This window comes from Tamandua tetradactyla, chromosome 3 (genome assembly GCF_023851605.1).
Source record: "Tamandua tetradactyla isolate mTamTet1 chromosome 3, mTamTet1.pri, whole genome shotgun sequence".
Classification (NCBI taxonomy): domain Eukaryota; kingdom Metazoa; phylum Chordata; class Mammalia; order Pilosa; family Myrmecophagidae; genus Tamandua; species Tamandua tetradactyla.
In genome coordinates, this window is record NC_135329.1 from 81,712,065 (window position 1) to 81,736,861 (window position 24,797).

At 45.0% G+C, this 24,797-nt stretch overlaps 1 protein-coding gene and 1 pseudogene across 1 annotated transcript; both read right to left on the reverse strand.

The window, feature by feature from the left end:
• Positions 1-3,557: 3,557 nt before the first annotated feature.
• On the reverse strand, positions 3,558-14,452 carry PTPN18 (protein tyrosine phosphatase non-receptor type 18). The gene is made up of 15 exons (XM_077151902.1): positions 14,320-14,452; positions 12,406-12,514; positions 12,019-12,095; positions 11,842-11,937; positions 11,573-11,611; positions 7,618-7,686; positions 6,936-6,998; positions 6,591-6,733; positions 6,131-6,197; positions 5,968-6,045; positions 5,777-5,866; positions 5,423-5,511; positions 4,461-4,684; positions 3,946-4,020; positions 3,558-3,756 (listed from the first exon to the last, which is right to left on the reverse strand). Exons 1-15 carry the CDS (start codon positions 14,410-14,412, stop codon positions 3,689-3,691), a joined length of 1,380 nt encoding a protein of 459 aa, XP_077008017.1. The 5' UTR covers positions 14,413-14,452; the 3' UTR covers positions 3,558-3,688.
• A 5,371-nt stretch (positions 14,453-19,823) lies between these two features.
• Positions 19,824-21,993, reverse strand: LOC143676189 (spermatid perinuclear RNA-binding protein-like; annotated as a pseudogene).
• Between the last annotated feature and the right edge of the window lie 2,804 nt (positions 21,994-24,797).

Here is a 24,797-nt window from a genome sequence, read left to right on the forward strand (position 1 = left end):
TAAATAATTAGTGAGTTGATTGCATCTATGGCTGACTGCATCTATAATCAACAAAGGAGATTGCCTTCAATAATGAGAGAAGGCTCATCCAATCAGATCTCCTGAAATAGAGAACAGATGATGTCAGCAGTCAAAAAGAAGAATTTTTTTGAAGTTGAAAAAGGCATCAGACTTTGACCAGAGATATGAAGGAAGCTGAGCTGGATCGAACTAAGATAGATCAGAATACAGGATAAAGTATGATACTTTCCATATTTTAAAACTTCAACTTCTGTGTGAGACCAAGGGGAGAGATGTTTATTTGGTACAAAATTTATATTTTAGGTAATGAATTATCCAATTTAACTTGTATGGTCAGTTTAGTTCAACACCATAAGTACATGGAATCTTGAATAGGGTATGAGATTTTGTTGGTTTGTCCAGGTTAGTGTGATGCCCTGACATAACCCAGAGTAATTTGGGCAGTGAATAAAGTAATTTGCAAAGTCCGCTTAGGGGGACTGGGGATAAAGGAGGAAATATCCAACCTCCCCATTTGGAGAATTTCTGATAGTCTCACAAGCACTGGGAACAATCAAATCAATAGGCTGAGCCCTTGATCAGAAACATATTCCTGAAAATGATAGGCTAAGCCAACTTAAAATTAGACCCAGAGAACTTCTTTGTTGTTCAGATGTGGCCTCTCACTCTCAACCAACATGGCAAGTGAACTTACTGCCCTCCCTCTTTATGTGGGACATGACCCCCAGGGGTGTAAACCTCCCTGGCAATGTGGGACAGAAATCCCAGGATAAGATGGGACCTGGCATCAAGGGATAGAGAAAACCTTCTTGACCAAAAGTGGGGAAAGAGAAATGAGACAAAATAAAGTGTCAGTGGCTGAGATTTCAAACAGAGCCAAGAGGTTATCCTGGAGATTATTCTTACCATTATGTAGATACCCCCTTTTTAGTTTATGGTGTATTGGAGTGGCTAGAGGGATGCATCTGAAACAGTTGAGCTGTGTTCCAATAGCCTTGATTCTTGAAGATGATTGTATGAAGATATAACTTCTACAGTGTGACTGTGAGATTATGAAAACCTAGTGTCTGATGCCCCTTTTATCTAGGGTATGGACAGATGAGTAAAAAAAATAGATAAAAAAATAAATAAATAATAGGGCGGGTAATGGGTGTGTTAGGATTCTTTAAAGAAACAGAAACAACAGGAGAGATCTGTAAATATGTGATTTATAAAGGTGTCTCACATAGCTGTGGGAATGGAAGAGTCCAAAATCCATACGGGAAGGCTGTGAAGAACTTCCTGGGAACAGAGCTCCAATGAAAGGTCTGGATGAACTCTGCAGGAGAGCCTCACTGGCTGAAGAAGCAGTGAAAGCATCTCATCTTTCTTAAGAGCCTTCAACTAATCGGATTATCTTATTGTTGGAGATACCCTTAGTTTATAGCAGATGTAATCAGCCACAGATGCAACTAACTGATGATTTAATACACCAGCCATGAAATATCCTTGCAACAATGGTCAGGCCAGGGCTTGCCTGATCAGACAACTGGGCGTAATCATTTGGCCAAGTTGACACCAGAACCTAACTATCACAAGGGGAAATAAACTGGGTAGATGGAAATACTAGTGGTCAACGACAGTGGTCAATATATGAGTTTTTTCTTTTTATTTCTTTTTCTGGAGTAATGCAGTAATTCTAAAAAATGATCTTGGTGATGAATGCAAAACTATGTGATGATATTGTAAGTCACTGATTGTAATACCATGAATGGACTCTATATGTTAAAGATTTGGCAATAAAAATATTAAAAAAAAAAAAAAAAGAAGAATTTCTAACTCTCCTTCAGCCAACCAGTTTTTTCTTGGGAATTAACTGAACTCTTCATCAGAGTTCCCAACTTGCAGCTGCCCTATGGAATTCAGACTTGCCAGTCCCCATAGTCATGTGAGCCAATTCCAAAATCTCTTAATCTTAAGGGCTAGAGGATCTGTCTGGCTAGAGATCTGAGTGAGTAGCTGGGGACTGGTATAATTGGGGGGTCTTTCTGGCTGGCTAGGGGCAAAAGGTTGTCTGTGTGTGGTCTGTCTGATGGTCCAGATAAAGTTTAACTAGTTGGAGGTACATCTGTCTCTATAGCTAGAGATGTATGTATCTATCCATTTGGGGGCCTATCTGTCCATTCGGGGACCTGTCCATCTGTCTGACTAGTTGGAGGTTGATCTAAGTCTGGAAGGAGGTCACCCACCCATCTGGCTAGTAGTTTGTACAGCTAGAATCTGTCCATCTGGGGATCTGACTGTCCAGCTTGGGATCTGGCCAGCCAGTCAGCTTGGAGTTCATCCATCTCTCTGATTGTGAGCCATGTCTCACTGTCTGGTTGGGTGTACATCTGTCCAGCAAGGTATCCATCCAAGGGGAAACTCAACTATCTAAGGGACTGGGGGTCTTCTGTCTTGTAGCAGGGAGTCTGTCCATCTGAAGGATCTTTATGCTTAGCCGGGAGATGGTCTGGATAGGGGGGATGTGTCTGGCTCAGGATTTTTGTCTATCTGAGGGTCTATCTGTCTGGCTCGTAAGTTGGCTGCCTGAGGGCCCATTTGGCTGTTCACCCAGCAGGAGCTGCATTGATTTGTCTGCCAAAGTGTAGGCTCTGTCCGCCTGTTTAGGAGTCCATCTGTCTAGCTAGTTGGGAATCTATCTGGCTGTCTAGGGTACCTGTATAATCTGGGGTCTGTCTGTGTGGTGATGTCTGTCTGTGAGTCCATCTGTTTAGTTAATGGGGATTCTGACTGGGAGGTCTGTCTGCCTGCCCACCTGAGGCTAGGGGACTGTGTGGTTGGAGGTCTGTCTAGCTGAGAGGATGTCTGTGGGTCTGTCCAGCTTTAGATCTATTTTTATCTGTATGGAAGTCTGTCCAATAGGGATCCATCAAAATGGTGCTGTCTCGCTGTCTAACTGGAGAGGGGTGCCTTTTGGGAATTCTGTTGGTCCAGTGGTCTCTCTGGCTGGGGTTGATCTGAATGGTTAGCTGTTAGTTGGCCTATTAGGCTGTTTGTTAGTCTACCTCTCCAGGGAAGGGTCTATCCATCAAGCTAGGTACTATCCCTCTAAAAGTCTGGCTGTCTGGGGATCTGTTTGTCAATCCAGGCCCAAGTCTATATGTCTCTGTCCATTTAGGTGGTCTGTCTCTCAGCCAGTGATCTGTTTACCTGTCTCTGGTATGCCTGGCTTGGATCCATCTGGATAGCTGAAGGTCCACTGTCTTTCTCAGTGTCCATCCATCTCTCTGTGGTCAGCTGCGTGTCCGAGAGAGGAGGCTCATATTTGAGGCTTGGTATGGTACAGTCCATTATGCAGTGGTGGGGGCAGCCACTGGGAGCCCAATCTGTCCATACCCCCTTCCCAAATGGGAGGCCCACTTGCCCAGCTGCTTGGCTTTTGCCCCATTCCTGATGTTTGTTCAGGCTGCTCAGTGCAGCGCCATCAGCCATTCTCTCTCCTATTACTTCCATACCTCCCAAGTCTCCATAATCAATGAAGCAAAGTCCCCACATTTCCCATTCTGAGAAACTTTTATTTTGATCCAAGCCCAGCATCTAAATTCCCAACACCTCCCACCACAGAACAATAGCCATCGCTGTCTAGTCTGCGATGCAAAGCAGCAGACAGGCGCTGCCACTCCAATCACACCTGAGCCCACTCAGCAGGAGGGTCCCTCGGCCCTTTGGGCCTTCCGATGCGCAGGTTGAAGCCTGGAAGAAGAAGGGCGTGGTAGGTCAGTGAGGCCCTAGAGCTCATGGGGAAGCTAAGACACAGACAAATAAGCAACTTGAGGAGGGTCACCCCGCATTTCCAAGCCCTCTTGATGTGCTCCAGAACAACCGCGAGACTCAGAGCGTGAGTCCCTAAGGTTCCACACCCCCAAGCTCTGTCTGGCTTACCTAGTCCACCGGCTTGAACTCCATCCGCCACGTCCTCGTAGGCATCCGGCCCTTCAGGGCGTTGATCGGCAGGAACTGTGGGCAGGAGATCCCCCGCATCGGTCAGTTCAGGCCGCCCCCCCCACCTCCTCGCCCCACCAGACGATGGCGCACCCTCCAGAGGCCCAGAGGAGACTTGAGAGAAAACGCGGTTTGGGAACCGCAGGGACGGGGAAGAGAATGAGAACAAGGCCCTGTGAGAAGGAGGGTGCGTTGGAGGCGTGGTCAAAATGGGGACATCCGCCTCCACGACCTGGCCAAGCCAGGGCCACTTCGCCGGAGAAACTGGGACGCGGTCTCCCGGCACTGCCTCGGCTCCGGGACGACTCAGAGGCGTGGCCAAACGACGGGCACGCCTCCGGAAGGCGTGACCTGGCCTAACCTCCGGGTGGGGTCCAATTTGTGCAGGGGCTGGCGGACCCCGGACCTCAGAGTTTCGGTAGCCCCGCGGCACCTTCCCTTCCACCCTGACGCACCACGGTCCGGTGGCGTTCCCCGTGCGTCCTCTGGTCGGGTCCCCGCATCCTCCGACTGAACTCTGGGTCGCAGGGCGCGCGGTGTCACTTGGCTGTAGAGCGGTGCCGCCTCCGTGCTGAGCGTGCTCGGCCCGGGTCCGGCGCCCGCAGGGGGCCCGCGCTTCTGCACCACCGCGTATTCGTCGGCCATGGCGACGGCGGGGGCCCCGGGGACCGAGATGCTCCTGCGGGCGGGAGGGCGCAGAGGCCCCGGCGGGAGGAAGTGAAACCGCAGGGCGGAGTGGGAGCGTGATCAGCGCGCAAACCACAGGCTTCCTTCCCACCCCGGGCCTAAAAGTCGAGATGGGGCTCTCGCAGGAGAGAGGGAGGGGATTGGGGCTAGCGGCTGGCTCCCTCGGTGCTGTGTCCTTAGCGCCCCACAAAGCTAGGTGGATGAAGGAATAGTAAAAAGGGGCTAGCCTTGGAGGGAACGGGACCTCCTTGAAGATAAATGGGGCAGGATATTGGTATTGGATTTGGACATTTCTATGTAAATGGTTGTTGGACTAAAAAATGAAGAAATGGCTTCTAAAGTGGAGGAAAGGGTAGACACAAGGGTGAGTCGGTGAAATTTCTGGTGTGAAGGAGTATCAACTCCATATATGCAGTACCCAGCTGAGAAGTGGGCAGCGTCAAGAAACACGGGGAGGCTGAGAGTGGGAGAGGGGCGCTGGGAGCCAGGGCAAGGTAAGGGCTAACCTCAGAGTGTTGGGTAGCTTTAGGGGCAGAGGCAGTACAATCTCTAGGATAAGAGAGGTCATTTGGGTGAAGAGGAGGGATCCCCAGAGCTCAATTCAAAGAAAGGATCAGCAATTTTTTTTTTAACTGAACAGCAAGAAGGGGGCTTGTGTCTCTCAAGTGGGCAGAAGACTAACTTTGGAGAAACTGGAAAGGGAGGAAGAACAGGGGAATAAACTGTGTACCTGAGGACCCCACCAAGTGGGTGAGTTGTGGCAGGTAGGGCCAGGGAAGTCCTGAAGGAGGGAGCATCATCGTAGAGTGAGGCATGATTCTGGGAAAAGACAGGAGGGGAAGAGACTGAGACTTCCCAGGAAATTGGGAAGCCAGGGATGGAGTCACTGTGGCCACTTGCGTTGTAAGCCTAAGAGGGGACAGTTTGATAAGGAAATAGGCAGAGGGCAAGAGGACGTGGCAATGGCTCTGTCCCTGCTTCCAGAATGGGTTGAGGGTTTGGGTGCTATAACAGTGCTGGCCCAGGTGCTGGTCTCTGAGGGTATTGAAGTGGGACAGAAAGACAGCCAGGAGGGAGCCTCTACCTCCTTGAGGTTCTCGAAGTGGGGCCTGGCCTTCTGGAGTGCTGAGCAGAACATCTGAGCCACCGTGTGGTATACGAATCTGTACTGCTCCTGGTGGGCGTGAGGGGGAACGGTCACCAAGAAGGAAGACAGAGCGGAGAGGGCCTAAGCCCAGCCCGTGTCCTGGGGAATGAGGAGACCCTGGCTCGCACCTCAGTCTGCACAGCTGCAGGTCGCTGCTTCCGCATCTCAAGGACCACATTGAAGAGGCTGAAGTTAGGCGGGATGGTCTGGGGCAGAGAGATGGGGCATGCATGAGCGGGGACATGGGATACGGCCTGCATACCAGGACACATGTGCGTGACCTCATCATACCTGAGTCAGGAGCAACTGCCTCACGTAATCCACGGTGCAGAGGACGCCTGTCCGCCCGCAGCCCGCACTGGCAAGCCAGAATCAGAGGGAGTTTGGTCAGGGCCTGCATGCAATCCCTTTTATATTCAGCATTTGGGATTGGGGGTGAAGACCCTAATGGGGGATCCTCTGAAGGGTCTCTTGATTCCTAGAATACCCAGGGTATAATTTAAAGGAAAACATTCTAATTGCCTACATTTATTGAGCATCAACTGTATTTTTATTCATCAGCAGGCAGGCAGTGCTCAATGAATGCTAATAATTTCAATCCATAGATGTTGAACAAGGATAGGCTCAGGTTTCTTGAAACAAGCACTCAAACTGCAGCCGTGCCTCCAAACCCTGCGTGCCTCTCCCAACCTGTCCTCCTTGTGCACCCCCCTCTGCCTCATCATAGCCCCATAATGCCCATTCTCTAGACCTGCAGTGGATACAGAGGGGCCCAGAGCCAGATCCCTGAAGGTGCCAGGCTTCCTCCACCAAAGCAAGCACATGGTCAGGGTTGCTGGGGACCCCTCGGTCTGGCCAGGAGACATACTGTAGCTGGTGTACACAACGAGATTCCTGGAATGCAGGAAAAGAAGAAAGCAGAAAAGCTTTTATTGAGCACCTATTACATGCTAGGCTCAGTTCTAAGCACCTTCCATTTAAGCCTTTCAAATAACTGAGGTGTAGGTACTTTTGTAAATGCTCAGTATACAAATGAGGAAACAAAGGCAGGAAAGAGCTTTCCCGTGTGGATGCCCCTTTCCTCCCCTTTCAGTACCTTCTGGAATGTGACCTGGAGGGTTCTGAGCACAGTATCAGGATTCAGCCATATCTCCCTTGTCTGTACATGGACAAGTGGGGAGAGGGAGGAGGACAACAATCACCAAGGGGCCAAAGAACACATGTTTATAAAAAGCAAAGTATTCCTGATTAAAACTTAAATTAGAAAAATAAACATTAAAAAAATAAACTTAGCCTAAACATCCTACAGCTTTCATGAAGAAAACAGATAGAGGAGAGAAAGATGAACTATTATAAAGAACCAAAGAAGCCCATTTACAGTGGGGGCAAAAAAAGACTCTTTTGTTCCAAAACAAAACAGTTTTATTGTGTTTATTAAGCTTCAACTTTATACATGACTTGAACTGAAAAATTCCCTTAGGTTCTTTTGAAATGATAAGAGGAATAAGTGAATTTCAAGAATCCAACGAGGCACATTTATATTATAGAGATACTCAAATAAAAGTTAAAAAAAAAAAGCAGTGCATATGTTGAGTACTCTCTCTGTGTACACTAACAGCACAGAGTTGCCTGCAGTACTCTCAGAGGGAACTGTGGGAAACTCTCCATTCCTTCAGGCCCAGCCCCTAAAAGTCTTGGCACCCACCCTCTGGGTCTTCCTTGAAATCTCCCTCAACACCCAACACCTTGAGAACCCCATTTCCATTCTTTCAGCTCACCAAGGTGATATAGAAGTATCCGATTGTCAGTAGCTCCTGTTCTTGGGCCCAGTAACGCTCACACTTTTTCTACAAAAGTCCAGAGAGAAAGGGCAAGGAGGGAGAAGTGTGATTCACAGCCCCAGTCCAAGATATCCATACCCAATAAGACACTCCCAGGCATTGCTGGTGGGAACATAGGAAGCTGCAGCTGTAACAGAAGGTAGCTGCCAGAGCCTGGTCAGACTCAACACACGCAGACTCAGTGGAGACCTGAGCTTGTGACCATGTGGAAGGATTACCCTCCCACTATAAGCAACTAAGAAACCAGACAAAATATATTTTCAGACATTGAATAACCAGCTTTGTAGGACTGCACTCACTGTACAAGGGAAAACATGATCAGTAGGGAGCCCAAAAGGGCCACACATTAGCAAAATGAGCTCCAGAATAAAATCTACCCTAAAACAGCCTGAAAATAAATATCAAAATAATTAAGCATCCAAAAGTAACATAACCATTTCCCATAAAGAGTCCCACATCTTTAAAGGAAGACAACCAAATTCAACATTTACCTATACAAAATTTAAAATATCAAGCATCCATTAAAAATTTACTAGACATAAAAAGAAGCAGGAAAATGTGACTTATATTCAAGAAAAATATCAGCCAACAGAGAAAGACTCAGAAATAACAGAGATGAAGAAAGAAGCACATGTTATAATATGTAATATGGGGCAGGCCACAGTGGATCAGCAGGCAGAGTTCGTGTCTGTCATGCCGAAGACCCAGCTTCGATTCCTGGTGCCTGCCCATGTAAGAAAAAAAAATTATATATATATATATATAATTAAATAAATATATATATATAATATGATATTATAAACATATTCAGAAATGAATAGGAAATTGTGAAAATGAAAAACAAAATGGAAGATGCAAAAAAGACCAAATGGAACCTCTAAAGAGGAAAAGTAAAAAATATAAAATAGATTATGCACCAAGAAAAATAAAGGTCAGTGAGCATGAAGATAAAGCAATAAAAACTATTCAGAATGAACCACAGAAAAAAGGAAAAGCTCATCAGTGACCTGTAGAACAATATGAAATGGGCAGTACACGCGTAACAAATCTATAAGAGAAGAAGAGAGGAGGATGAAAACAAATATATTTGAAGAAACAATAATTCAAAAATTTTCCAAATGTGATGAAACTATGAACGCACAGAACCAAGAAGGTCAATAAACCACATAAAATAAACCACACCAAGGCATATCATGATCCAATTGATGAAAAATGGTGACAAGGAGAACATTTAAAAAGTATCACGCACATGAAAAAAACACATTACATACTGAGGAATAAAAATAAGAACTACAACAAACTTTTTGTCAGAAATTATACAATTAAACAAAAAGACAACGTTATGACATCTTTAAAATGCTGAATTAAAACAAGTTTCTCAAACAAACAAAAGGTGAGAGAATTCATCACAAGCAAACCTTCACTATGAAAAATAATAAAGAACTTCTTTACACAAAAGGAATATGATACCAGATGTAAATACGATTGTGCACAAAGGAATAAAGATTAAAGGGAAAGGGGAATATGAGGCTAAAAAAAGATTCTTTTCTAATTTTTAACATCATTAAAATACAATGCAATGAATTGTACAAAATATTAAAGAAGAATTATTTATAAACTTTTCAAAAGGGACCCCAAAAACATTCTATGAGGCATGTATCATGCTAATTCTGAAACCAGACAAAGACATCACAAGAGAACCACAGACCAATGTCTCTTGTGAATACAGACACAAAACTCCTCTACAAAATACTAACAAACAAAATCCAGAAGCATATAAAAAGAATGATACACCATGACTAAGTGGAATTTATGCCAGGAATTCAAGGTTGATTTGGCATATGAAACTCAATCAATGTAATACACCATGTTAGTAGAATACAAAACAAAAAACACACGATCATTTGAATAGATGCAAAAAATTCATCTGACCAAAATCCAACACTCTTTCCTGATAAAAACACTAAAGGAACTGGGAGTAGAAAGGAACTTCCTCAACATGATAAAGAACTTCTATGAAAAACCCAAAGCTAATACCATACTTAATGATGAATAAGTTCACACTTGCCACTTTTATTCAACATTGGACTGGAGGTTCTAGGCAATTGGAGAAAAAGGGAGGGAGGAAGGAAGGAAGGGACGGAGAAAGAAAGAGAAAGAAAAAGGGGGGAGGGAGAACAGATAATGGAGGGAAGGAGAGCAAGAGGAAGGAAGATATAAAAAGGATCATAAAAAGAAAGAATGAGGGAAAGAAGGAAGGAGGGAGTCAGGAGATAGGAGGGAGGGAAGAACGAAGGGAGGAGGGAAGGGCAGGAGGGAGTAAGAAAGGGAGAAAAAGCAACTAGATTGCAAGGAAAGAAGTAAAATCATCTCTATTTGCAGATGACATGCTCTTGTGGATAGAAAAACCCTAAAACATACACACACACACATACAGAGTGCCAGTTTGAAGCTATTATATACCCCAGAAAAGCCATGTCCTTTAATCCTCATTCAGTACTGCTGATTGGAATCATTTTTATTGTTTCCATGGAGATATGACCCACCCAATTGTGGATGGTAACTTTGATTAGATGGTTTCCATGGAGATGTATCTTGACCTATTCAAGATGGGGTTGCTTACTGGGGCACTTTAAGAGGGAACCATTTTGGAAAAAGCTTTAGAGCCACCAGAACCAACAGAACCCTGAGGAAGCCATTGAAGAATCGGGAAAGAAAGCTGGCAGATGTTGCCATGTACCTTTCCAGCTGAGAGAGAAATCCCAAACATCATCGGCCATCTTGAACCAAGGTATCTTTCCCTGGATGCCTTAATTTGGACATTTTCATGGGCTTAGAACTGTAAACTCGTAACTTATTAAACTCCCCTTTTATTGAAAGGGGATTTAAGCCGTTCCAGTTCTAGTATATTGCATTCCAGCAGCAGGATGGATTTGGCCCATGGGTTGAAGTTTATCTATCTTTACTGTAGCCAGACTGATGGGAGCGGGGTGAGGGGAGAAGACAAGAGAGAGCGAGCAATTGAGTGAGAGAGAGAGGGAGAGAGAGACTACCAAAATCAGGATTGAAAGAGGAGACATTACTACAGACAGTACAGACTTTGCCATCAGCCATTTACCCAGGGGAATTCTAATCTCCCATCCCACCATGGAACAGGTGAGGAGGCAGAAACCACAAACTTAATGTCTTTATAGTATCAAGATGGATGCCTTCAATGTTGACATGCATATATATATATATATATATATATATATTTTAGCAACTACTTTAAGCCAACTGGCAAAACAAGATCCTTGTCTTGGTGGAGCTTACCTTCTAATGGGGAAAGAAAGGACAATGAGCATAGTACATCTGTGGATTATCTAACATGTTAGAAGTTGGTAAGAACTGTAGAAAAACAGAAAAGGACAGGGGAAAGAGACTGGGAGTGCTGGGAATTTTAACTTGCGTGAGGCTCTGGGAAGGTTTTGTTGAGGTTTTAACATTTGAGCAGAGTCCTGAATGAGGTAAACAAGGCAACCCTGGGGACATCTGGTGTTCCAGGCAGAGCCACTGTGTGAGGAACAGCAGAGGCCAGCATGGGTAGAGTAGAGTCCATAGGGAACTGTGATGGGAAAGAAATCAGAGCTGGAAGTAGCACCAGATGGTATGGGGCCTCTGGTCTACCAGGTGCTAGTGGAAAGTCCAGCAGGAGGAGAGTTGCCAACATTGGAGGATGAGTCCAAGGAACAGAAATAAAAGGGAAGAAAATCAACAAAAATTTTAAAAAGTAATAGTGGGCCTTCCACAGAGCCACTGTGAGGTCCTGGGATCCAAGAGGAGTGAGTAAGATTCCTCCTCCTCCTCCCTGCACAAGGATACACAGGTATTCTGGGGCACTGAGGACACCTACCCGGCCAAGCTCCACTTCTCGACATGCCATCACGATCACCTAGATAAGAGAGATAAGGGGAAAGGGAGGTGATTTGGATTAGGGGTTCGTAGTAACAGGAACAAGGAGGTTCTGACAAGATCACTGATGAGGGAAGACTCCCAGTCAGGAACGGAACCAAGAAAGGACCCGAAGAAGGGCTTTTATCTGCCCTGAGGGGTGCACTCGCAGCGTGGGAAACAGGGAGCACTCCCAGCTTTGGTCGCACCCTCCCGTCCCCCAGAGCTGACCTTGACCCGGAACTCCCAGACCAGGCGCCAGAAGTCTAGCAGGGTGTGAGGCAGCGGTCCTTGTGTGGCAATGTAGGACAGGCTTCCGTCCACGCCCTGGTAAAGACCTGGTGGTTCACTACCGGGATTCCACTGCCCACCAGCCTCCCTGGCCCCGTCCCTGGCCCCCAGCCTGACCCGAATGAAGTTGCCATTGATGTAGTCGCCGTGTCCCTCGTCCTGGAGCAGGGAGAGGATCACCCTTGTGTGGTCATCTGTCAGCAGGACAGGTGAGAAACATGGAGTCTGGGGGTCACAAAGGCATTAACGCCCTGCAACACCCTGGGCAAAGCACAGTCGGGGGATGGAGCACCCAGCAGGGGAATGGCAAAGGCCAGCTATCCTGTGGAGGTGCCCTCGTAGGCGCTTAGGAGAAGTGCAGGCACTTCAAGTCTGGCACTGGAAGAGGGTGCCAGGGAGCACAGCAGCAGGGGGGGCACGCTGACTCCTGAACTGCTGCCCGGGGCTGAGCTCTCTAGGGCACCCACCCCCTCTGGTAGCACCCCACCACCACCCGCGACTTACAGGGTAGCACATCTTTGTAGCGGTTCTTCCTCACATTCCCCGGCTGGCTACCAACTTCGGTGGAGAAGATACCCTCAGTCTTCCAGGCGGCTGAGAGGGTCCGGATATCCTGGCGGGAGGCACAGTGAGCCAAACAAGGAGAAGGAAGGAGAAAGAGACGACCCAGGTCAGAATCCTGGGGACACGGAGGCAGTCACAGGGAAAAGAAGGCAAGTGGCCTGGGCAGGTAAGTGCAGGCCCCAGGTCAGCAGAGGGCCTGGCTAATAATAATGATGCTATGTAAAAAGGACCCAGGGGGTGCAAGGGTAGTTCAGTGGAATAATTCTCGCCTGCCATACAGGAGACCTGGGTTGGATTCCTGGTCCATGCACTTCTCAAAAAACAAACAAGCAAAAAATAAATAAATAAAACAAAGAATTCAACAAATGGTGCTGCAATAACAGGATACTCACATGGAGAAATAATGAAATGTGACCCCGCCATACAGCATACAAAAAAAAAAGCGACTAAGAGCGTAAGGCTCTGCTTCCTCACGTACGGGCATGACGTCATATACCACGAGTATATGTTCACATATATTGTGTACATTTTCATATTGCAAAAGTTATTATGTTTCACATATATTATAGTTTATTTGATTTATTATGTATTTCCTCTATTTTTTATTTGTATAAATTACGGATTTATTTTATACCTTTGTTTCATATTTACTTATGAATTGATTAATAATTTTCCTCCTTTTTATTATAATTTTTATTTGTTTTGTTTATGAAGTTATATAATGTATTATATCAATTATTATAGCATATTTATCTTTATGTATTCACTATATTTTTCATATTCATTAATAAAATTATTTTCTAAATTTGGTTGCTACCTATTTTTACTGTACTTGATATAGTCGTTTACTATATAAAGTATTATTTTATACATGTATTTGTCAATTTTTAAATATTTTTATTTTATAAAGTTGCTACTCGTGTTTATATAAATTATATCCATACTTCTATTTGATTACAAGTTTATTATATATTTTATATGCATTATTTGTAGCTAATATCTTGCACATATATCTATTTACATGCATTATTTGCAGCTATTATATTGACATATATCTAAACTTGATATCTAAATCATGTTGTGTTTACATTTTTGTATATTATGTTTCTACATTTGTTAAGTAAATTATATTTTACTCAGTTCGTTACGTATATAGTACGCCATGCCTAGGGCGCCGCAATAGCATCAGTTCGCATGACTTGAACTGCCCGATTTGCAATGTTTAGAATCTTTTATAACTAGTGACAAAGACTTCTTCAAAGTGAGCACTCAAAATGTACTAAGCGATTTTACTAATAGCAGTCATTTAATCCTCAAAGCAGTTTGGTCATTAAGATCCCTTGTCGCCAAAGGAGAAACCCACGCAGATTCCGGCCGGTGGCTGTTTACACCGTCCCCATGGTCCTACCTCGTGCTGGTTCCTCTTTCTCCTGCTCACACCTCCTTCCTCTTCATTACCACAGAGGTGACCGCCGAGTCACCTGAACGGCCAAGGAGCGCGGGGGAAGGGGCAGCCAGGTGTGCACCCATCAGCCCTTCCCGCCCAGCCCCGCGCGCCCCATCAGTCCAGATGGATTGCTCTGGGAGGGTCTGGAGAGCGCGGAAATCCCGAGGGCGTGCGGGGTGCGCGCGGCCGGACGAGGGGACTTCGCCCCTCGGGGTCTTGCGAGCAAGGAATGAAGATAGAGACAGAAAGATGCTGGGTAGAAAAACTCAGAGACCCAGAGTCGGAGAGACAACCCCCAGTCACCAAGAGAAAGAAGACCGAATTGAGCGCGCCGAAGGGACAGGTGTCTGGAACGTCCAGGTACAAAGCCCGAGCGCGCCGCGCGGCAGACCTCGTCAACCACTCACGCTGAACTCGCCGGCGAGGACCGCTGCCTCCCGGCCGCCTCGCGCCTCCAGCCGCTGCAGAAAGCTCCGCGCAACGTCCAGGCTGCGGCTCATGGTGCTGCGAGCCAGTAACGTCCAAGTCTGGCCAGGCGCTGTGCGATCGCGGAGAGTATGGACAACGCAGGAGGCGGGGCCTGGCGCGGGCCTCCTCGCCCCCTTCCTATCCAGCCAATGGAAGCGCACAGCGACCCGCAGGGCGCGCCCCTCAGCCAATGACATTCGGAGCCTGCCCACAGACCCGCCCACAGCTCTCCGCGGGACTGCGCGGCTGGAGCCCCGGGGCCCAGCAGTCTGGAACTAGGGGATGAGTCCACCGCTGCTGCTTCCCCTTTCCCGGGAAAAATCCGCACAGCCCCACGGCCGCTTCCTCCCGCGAGGTCCCGGCTCCGCTCTAGGCTCCATGCCCCCGGGCTCGCGGCTGAATAGGGCTAGTCTCCTGAGTTGGATGGTCTCCCGGGGCTTGGCGTGCGAGTCCCGCGCTGTAGCGCCTCCGCCCAGGTGGGCACAGATGCGCTTCGGCGAACCTCAGGGCGCGGCCGGGTGCGGAGACAGAGAGGGGATTCGGCCCTGTAACCCGCGGGAGAAATGGGGGTCTAGCTATTTGCGCTCCAGAGGAGGCACCCTGGAGACCGGACCCACTAGATATAACTTTTGAGGGCGGCGCCGCAACCTCGGCCCGGAAGAAAAGACACCTGCTTACCTATACTGTAGAAAAGAACAATTAAAGCAGTGCTTCTTCATCTGTTATTTCCTGGAAAAGCCCTGGTACTGGTTGGGAAGGGCTCTGGGCACCAGAGTCCAGTCCTATTTGAGGATCTGAACCTAAGTAAACCTTCTGGGAAACTAAGAATCGAGGCACTGGAATTGAAAGAGTTTAAGGAAATTCTCTTTTCTTCTGCTCCACAACACCCCTACTCCCACCTGTACACCTTATCTTCAGGGAGCATGCAGAACCAGGCCAGAAGAGATGCTGTTTCCTGGCCCCAGGGTCACTAAGGGGAGGCTGGAGAGAGTGGACCGGCTCCTGGAGGCTGCCAAGGATGGAACCCAGATAGGTGGACGAACCTGCTCCTCACCAGGGTCAAGAAAGGAATTTCGGGGGGCAGTGTCATTGTAGGGGGTGTCAGTGGAGTCCAGTTTAAGATCACTGAGGTGTTGAAGGGTGTTCATTGGAGACTGGAGGTGTGCTTTAAATCATTAAGGGGTCATTGGTATCACATTGCCAATTTAATTCATTAAGAGGTTGGGGGTGGGGCGGGCCACGGTGGCTCAGCAGGCAAGAATGCTTGCCTGCCATGCCAGAGGATTCGGGTTGGATTCCCGGTGCCTGCCCATGCAAAAAAAAAAAAAAAAAAAAGAGGTTTGGGGGTGGTGGTGAATTGTGTCCCCTGACCCCATGAATGTGACTTTATTTGGAAATAGGGTCTTTGAAAATATGATCATTGTACTTAATATGAGGCCGAACTGAATTAGGGTGGGCCCCAATCCAATATGACTGCTGTCCTTATTACTGTAAAGGCAGTACTTTCTTCCCCCATTTTGCCTTTTGGATTTTATATGTCATATCTAAATTTTTTCTCTTTTTACCTTTACTGATAGTCTTCATTTCCACACTCTTCACCACACCTCTCTCTCCTGTCTTTTCCTATCTGTCTCTAGTGCTCCCTTTAGTGTTTCTTGCAGAGCCAGTCTTGGTCATAAATTTCCTCAGTGATTTTTTTTGTCTGAAAAAATTTTAATTTCCCCCTCATTGCTGAAGGACAATTTTGCTGGATATAGAATTCTTGCTTGGAAGTTTTTCTCTTTTACAATCTTAGATAAATCATACCACTGTCTTCTCACCTCCATGGTTTCTGTTTATTGGGCTTTCCATGAATGTGGTGGATTGCTTTTCTCTTGCTGCTTTCAAAATTCTTTCTCTTTGCCATCTGAGTCTGATTTGTAAGTGTCTCAGAGTATGTCTATTTAGATCTATTCTGTTTTGGGTACACTGCACTTCTTGGATCTGTAATTTTATGTCTTTCATAAGAAATGGGAAATTTTCAGTGACTATTTCCTCCATGAGTCTTTCTCCTCCTTTTCCCTTCTCTTCTCCTTTTGGGACACCCACAAAATGTATATTTGTGCACTTCATGTTGTCTTTCAATTCCCTGACCCTACTCATATTTTTCCAATCTTTTCCCTATATATATTTTTGCAATGTTGGATTTCAGATGTCCAGTCCTCCAGTTCACTAATCCTCTCTTTTGCCTCTTCAAATCTAACATTGTAGGTTTCCATTTTTTTCATCTCTTCTATTCCTTTCATTCCCATTAATTCTGTGACTGTTTTCAGATTTTCGATTTCTTCATTTTGTTTGCCCTTGCCTTCTTTATATCTCCCTCAACTCACTGATTTTAGATGAGATTTTCCATGTGTGTTTGAACATCCTGAATTAGTTGTTTCAACCCCTGTATTTAATCTGAATTGTTGGCTTGTTTCTTTGACTGGGCCACATCTTCAATTTTCCTAGTATGACTAGTTATTTTTTGCTGGCATCTAGGCATTTTATTTCCTTAATTTATTCTGGACATTGTTTTCACTCATTTACCTAGGATTTTCTTGCTGGATGGCTTTTGTCTCTACCTGTTCTTTGACATTCAGTTCAGCTTATTCTATCCTCTAGCATAGGTTTTGTTTAATGGATTGGAGTTTCATTCTTGTTTTCCTGTTTCTTGCCCTGCCTATATGGAGCTTTTTACATTTAAAAAAATTTTAGAAGGGTCTACTTAGATTACAGACCCCAGTCAGATTTTCTCAGACCAGACTGGCCTCCTCTCAGGAGGAAAGAATTACCTTCATCACTTTTCCCTAAGAGTAAGACACAGCAGGTTGACAGACTTTCCTACGAAGCCTCTAAACTCTTGTTTTTCCTATCCTGCCCAGTATGTGGCGCTTGTCTACCTGTGGTTTCCCACCAGCATAAAGTGATATGGTGCATTTAACTTCAGCAGACTCTCCCTGCTGGGGGCATGGTTGAGACAGAGGAGAGGTTTAGGCTGGCTTAATTGCTTCAGTTTTCCAGTCCCTGGGGTCTGAATTCCTTAGGGAGGGATTCCACTGGAGCTGGGCCCTACCCCTCTCCTGGGGAAGGCACAGCCTCCAGGGAATTACCTCCTTTCACCTGACCAGCCTCTTAGTCTCTCAGACAAGCTTAATTCCACCCTTTCCTGGGGCAGTGGGGCCACAGAAACCTGCAGTTGTACCTAAAGAGCAGTTACACAGTAGAAACAAAGCAAAGAAGAAAGAAAGAAAGAAAACAGCAGAAATCCTTTTCAGAACAGGACCCCTGGTACATTGCTCTATGTATCTCCATGTTCTATGTGCTGCCCCCCCCCCCCCACCTTTTTTTTTTTTAGGGAACCAGCCCTTTTCAAGTATTTTGTGCTGTCCAATCAAAAAAAGAACTGTTTGTTTTTCCGGCAGCCCCGACCCCTCTGTGCTGGGGCAAAAACTCCTAGTACCTTTACCTCTTATTTGAGGTTTATCTGAGTTGGGGGCCTATTTTCAGTAGTCAGAATTTGTTAATTCCCCAGTTGGACCTTGGTTGAGCTAAACCCCCACTACTAGCAAAGTCTCTTTCCTTTCCCCTTGGGGAACCAGGCTGCCGTGCCCATTGGGGAGGGACACTGGCCTCCACAGCTTGGAGAACTTACAGTTCTGTGTGGAATCACAGCTGGTTCAGTTTATCCAAACGGGTGTGTGCTGTGTGTCCAGTCACTTACGTGGCCCCAGCAGTTGTTTTGTACTGTTCCTGGCTATTTACTAGCCGCTCTGGAGGACGAACTAAATTTCATACCTCCCAAAGCTGCCATCTTGGAACCTCCCTCCTGCTGTCCTTCTAAGTGGGAAACCAGGAGACAAAAGAGGGGAGAAGGCCATGTAATGACACAGAGATTGAAGTGCTACAGCTGCAGTCCAAGGAACACCAAGGATTGCTACCACTGCCAGAAACTAGAAGGGGCAAACATCTCTCTCCTGCAAATTTTAGATGGTATGGCCCATTTGACACCTTGATTTTGGACTTCTAGCCTCTAGAACTCTAAGACAAAAAATAAATGCCTGTTCTAAGCAACTTTTTTGGTATTTAGTTATGGCAGTCACAGGAAATTAAGACAGAAGTCTTCATGGAGTTTAAATCAGGGACAGGAGAACTCTTAATGGGTCAGATGGTTAAGTATTTTGGACTCTGCAGGCTCTTGGTCTCTGCCTGTCAGTAGGAAAGCATCTGCAGGCAATGTATAAATGAATAGTTGTAGCTGTGTGCCAGTAACACTTGATTTCCAAGTGTCATTATTCTTTTGATTTATCTTTGTGGCCCACAGGTTGTAGTTTGCTGACCCTGGTTTATTAGTGAGCAATGTGGGTTTATGGGGGCTAAAGGACTGAGAGGTGTCTCATTCATTGATTAAAAGGAGTTAGCAAGTGGGTAGTTCAGTGGTAGATTTCTTGCCTGCCATGTGGGAGACCTGGGTTTGATTCCCAGTCAGTCCATATACCTCCCAAGAGACAAACAAAACAAAAATTCAACAAATGGTGCTGCAATAATGGGATATTCAAATGGAAAAATAATGAAATGTGACCCTGTCATATGGCATCCCAAAATAAAAAAACAAACAAAAAGGAGCTAGCAGAGTCAGGGAGACTCAATCCTGAGGGTTTGAAGGAGGTCAATGGGATCTCTAGTGGGTCACTAGGAATAGCATACCTCTGTGCCCTGCTCTGGGGTGAAGAGAGGCAAGGTTACCTTTGTCTGGAAAGGCTGTGTAATTTTCAGCTGGGGCAGGGCTGTGAGTGCTGAATGCAGACCCTGTAACTATCAAAGTAGGATCCGTCTACATCAGCTCTGCCACTCAGGTGTGCAACTGTAGGAAACTAAGTGTGCACCCATACCCCAGCAAGCCTAAGTATCTCTGGAATACTTAAGAATATAAAGCCAGTGGTTGCCTGCAGGGATGAGACTGGGATCTGGGTTTGGGAAACTTTTTGTCTTCTATTTCCCTTTTACTTCTTCTTCTTCTTCTCTCTCTCTCTCTCTCTTTTATATAGACAACAAAGCAGTTTATTTGTGATCAGTGTTTAAGACTCTATATATCTTTCACAAATTTAACTTTACATAATCTGATACTTGCCTTAAAACTTAAACTTTGAACTGCTAGACTTTTTATTTCCTTAGAAAAGGAGGGCCAGTAGAAGTAATTTTACAGAAATGAGGTCCTGTTTCACAGAACTGGTTTCTTTTTTGTTTGTTTTCAAGTTTTAGAGAACTAAGTTTGCATTTGTTAAAATAAAAAAGTAGGAGAGATGTTCTCTACAAATAATTTTGATCAAGTATGTGTTCAAAGTAAGCAGGATAAAAAGGCTTTTTTTTTTTTTTTAAACATTCTGTATTGTACTGTTCAATAGGAATTACCTTCTGTCATTGGCTAAAAGAATGAGTAGTGGGGAACAGGATATGTTGGGAATTTCATAACGGGTAACAGAACCATTCACTTGGGTGAACCACAGGGTGGACCATAGGCAGGAGCAGCTGTCCTATAACCATAAGGTGCTCCATAGCCTGGAGCTATGTAGTCAGGAGCAGCTGTGGCCCAACAAAAGTGCCTTGTGTTAGAGTTCCTCTTCCTCTGTGCCAAACGGCTTGCACTGCTGCAGATACAGCTGTATTCACAACACTCTTTGCCAAAGGGATAATCTTTTTTATTATTTGTTGCCTTGGGTCCAGAAAACAATTTCTCTAGGGCAGCTAAGGCTGCACTTGCCTTTGCTACTTATTTGGACATGCACCTCTGAATTTCTGTCCATCTACTTCCACCTCCATTACAAAGCATTTGTCGTGGTTTCCACCAGTCTCCAAGATGAGTTCACACTTAAGAGCTCTTTTTTTCTCACTAAGCTCCATTACAGTATTTTTGCTACTTGAGTGAGAATAGGGCCCGAGTTCTTACCTCTAAGGTCCTGGAGGTTTCCGTTGTAGAATTTCCAGTATTACTGCTTGAATTTGAAGACACTGTTTCATTTTTGCCTTCATTATCTGATCTTTTATTGAAACTCATACATTCAACATCTGCCTCAAAGCCTGCAGTACCTTCACTGCTATGTTTTGCTGTTCTCTTGGATGGTCCTAAGGTTTCACATGTTGTGCCATCCACATCTATAGACATTGTGAAAACTGGGGCATGAACAAGGCCAAATCTGATTCATTAGTGCGTTCATCAGGACTATCACTTTACTGTCCAGAATTTTCCTTAAGTTTCATTTCATCTTCGTATTGGGATCTTTATCATTCCCCAATCCATCTTCAAATGGCCTCTTGAGAGCTGAAGACCCAGCACCTTCTTTATCAGTAACTGACCAGGGATATTTCTGAAAAAGCTTACTGGATGGTTGGGAGTCCATTTCCGGAACTTTAAAAATCTGGCCAAAGGCTGATAGTCTGAGTGCATGCTGTGCACTGTAGGTAATATCTTCTTTTTGCTGAATGGTCATATAGCTCAGAACACCAGTTAGGTCTTGCTCACAAGGACCATGGAGACGAGGACCCCCAGAAGTAGCGTTCCAGATGCCAAACACTCCATTACTTGTCTCAAGGCCTCCCCACTGCCCAAAGGTCCATTACAAGCACCTACAGACTTTTCACATATAAGCTCCAGTGGCTATCCTTTAAATGGTGCCCATGTGGGAACTCTGTTGCACAAATCACACAGAATGCCATGACAACTACACGTGAGTTTAATCCATTTGCCCTTGCCTGAAACCGTTTGGCATTTTGAAGCGACATTGAGGCATTCAGGCATTTCTGCCTGTCCAGTAAGTCCAGAGGATCTTTCATCGCAACATTTTCTCCATCTTTCTTCTCCAATTTGTCCCTAATTATAGGGGAAGTAAGGATCACCTTCAAAGCTGGCGTGGGTTCCTTTGTATGCTGGATTATAATACATGGCTCATATACACATTGCTCCACTTGATATTTCTCTTCTGTGGGTTTCTGAATTTCAACAGGAAGATTATCTTTGATATTTCTGTGGGTTTGCCTTTGCACACTAAAACCAGTTCCAAGTCAGTATCATCTTTTTTTTTTGGTATGGGCAGGCTCTGGGAATCGAGCCCGGGTCCTCTAGCATGGAAGGCAAGAATCTGACACTGAACCACCGTTGCACCTCCCCAAGTCCATATCATCTTTAATCAGCAAGCCTTATTTTTTTACTTTTTTCTTTTTCTTTTTTTTACATGGGCAGGCACTGGGAATCGAACCCGGGTCCTCTGGCATGGCAGGCAAGCATTCCTGCCTGCTGAGCCACTGTGGTCCACCCAATCAGCAAGCCTTTTGCAACCAGGCAAATCCTCATTACACCACACAATGTTAAACGACCTTGATCCTTGGAATAGTTTCTATGGCCTCATCTTTCTTCACCTCTCATCCTCTGTTTTTGCATCTTATTTGCTTCATCCAACAATCTGAGATATATTTAGAGTACATTCAACAGCAGACACCATATTCTAAACAGCTTCAAGTTCCTCTGGAGATGGATAGATCATTGAATGTTTCGCCATAACGTGCTAATCATCATTGACAAAAGATTGAATAGATCTCATGGTTTTCTATAGTATTTTAGTTTCTTTTTCCTATCCTTTCTCCTCTTTCTTATTGTCTTCATTAGACACTGTTTTAAGAGACAGAATGTCTTAATTAGCCTGAGTCCCCTGACAGCTCAGCATCAATATAGCAAAGATGGTTGGAGACGTGTAATCTGGAATATACCCATGATGCTGCATTCTACCCATGCTGGGTCCCCACTCCTGCTCTACCACCACTGCCACCTCATTCACCCATCTCCGAGTCCTCAGCCCAGTGGTGGGAGCTGCAGCAGCTGTTTCCATGGTGGTGCTGATGGCTCACGGTTCTGCTTCAGTGGCAGCAACCCCCTTTTACTTCTTGAATTTTGAAACAGAAGATATTGCTGGCTCACAGAATCACACATAGCAAAGAGGAGAGGAAGTATATGGGATAATTTTCCAAACTGTGGGTTGTGGGGCTGGATCTGGATTATGCTCACCTGACACCAAGCTTCAGGCTGAGCCAGAGACACAGAGACAGACACATAACCTCCTGGTAGCTTTTTCACCATGGCTAGCAACTATCCAGCCTCCTTTGAGGGAAATGAAAATAATTACAGAATCCTGTAAAAAGGGACTAGAGGGCAAGAGATACCTCCAATGGGCTCAAAAGACTCACTAAGGGTCAGGTCTCCAGCCTGTACCTTTGGCCCTGAAGTAGATGGTCAGATTCTCCCTGGAGGGAAAAATGATACTCCCATGAGGAGATCCACAGTGAGGGCAGTGGGTACTTCACCACTGTGGCTAAGCATCAGGGTGCTCATAAATCCTAGACATTGTAATGTGGTAAAAAAAAAAAAGGGGGGGGGTCTATAAAACCAGAAACAAGGGATCAAAAATACCATAACTGGCAGATGCACAATCAGTGAGTAAACCTTGGAGAATCTTATGAAAGACCTTAAGGACTGGAAAGAAAATTTAATAAGTTATGATTAAAATACCATTTTATATATCCATGTACCTATACTTGAATTGTTATCCTATATCCAAGTAATTTAAAACTACAATGCAAAAAAAATTTTATATTAGTTTTTTGAAAAATATAGGGACCAAGTTTCAAATACCTAATGAGGTAATGAATCTAAGCAATGCTATTAATGGGTACTTACATCACAAAAGTGACAACCAGAATTATGAGCTTGCTGGCAGAAAGAACACAATACTCCCATCAAGGATTCTTGCCAAAAAAAGTATGAACTTGTATCTAATTGAGCCTCTAGATCTACATATTAATTTAGAGGAAATACAAGGGCAGAAGAAGATGTTAAATAACATCATTAAGGGTAAGATCAGTAAGGTCTAGGCTGTGGACACTCCATAAGAAAAAGAAACCAATTTCCTAATTGAATAAATTACAAAGAAAAAAGAGAATCCTATTGTGCTGGTTTGAAAGTGTTACATATCCCAGAACAGCCATGTTCTTCCAATCCAGTCAGTATGGACCTCCTGTGGATGGGACCTTCTGATTAGGTTGTTTCCATGGAGATGTGACCCCTCCTATTCAAGGTAGGTCTTAATCAGCCTACTGGAGACCTTTGTAAGAGGGCAACATTTTGCAGAAAGCTCACACAGAAGTTTGGAGATGCAGAAGGAAAACACCCCAGGAGATGCCAGAAGTTGAGGAAGACATTTGAAACCAGAAGCCAAGAAAGGACAGCAAAGGTCACCATGTGCCTAACTATGTGGCAAAGGAACACAGAAGACTTTCCTTCAAAAAATTATCCTCCTGTTGGTGCCTTAATTTGGACATTTTCATGGCTTCAGAATTGTAACTTGTAATTCAATAAATCCCCTTCATAAATACCAAAATGCTGTAATAGCTTATAAATGGATAAGGGGAAGGTTCTGGAAGAATTGTGATATACTTGATAGAAAAGACCTAGACTGCTTTGAAGAGACTTTTAGTTGAAATGTGGACTCTACAGATACTTCTCGTGCTGGTTTGAAAGAATTTATGTACCCTAGAAAAGTCATGTTTTAATCCTAATCAATCTTGTTGGAGCAACGATTCTTCTAATCCCTATTCAGCAAATTAGGCTGGAAACTTGATTAGGTTATCTCCACAGAGATGAGACTTAGTCATAGGTATTAAGCTTGATTACATGGAGACATGTTTCCACCCATTCTTGATTAGTTTACCGTGGTTCCATAACAGGTATTTTGGAGAGAGTGTCTTTTGAGAATGAGGAGAGATGCAGAGCCACCACAGAAGGATGAGAGAACCACACAGTCCACCAGCCAGCAATCTTTGGAGATGAAGAAGGAAAACACCTCCCAGAGAGCTTCATAAAGCAAGAGGCCTAGAGAGAAAGCTAGTAGATGCTGTCATGTGCCTTCCCAGTTGAGAGAGAAACCCTGAACTTCATTGGCCTTTCTTGAGTGATGCCTTGCTGGTGCCTTAATTTGGACATTTTTATATACTTGCTTTAACTGGGACATTTTCTTGGCCTTTGAACTGTAAATTTGCAACTTATTAAATTCCCCTTTTCAAAAGCCATTCCGTTCCTGGTATATTGCATTCCGGCAGCTAGCAAACTAGAACACTGCTGATGAAGCCTTAGACAGAAATAATGAATGTGTTATTGCCACCTGGAAGAAAGGCAATCCTTGTTTGAAAGTGGTGGAGAATTTGACAAAACTGAGTCCTGGTGTTGGATGGAAAATAGAATTTGAAAGCAATGAGTTTGGATATCTAGTTGAGGAAATTTCCAAGCTAAATGTGGAAACCATGGCCTGGCTTCTCCTTGCAGCCTATAGTAAAAGGCAACAGGAAAGGAATAACC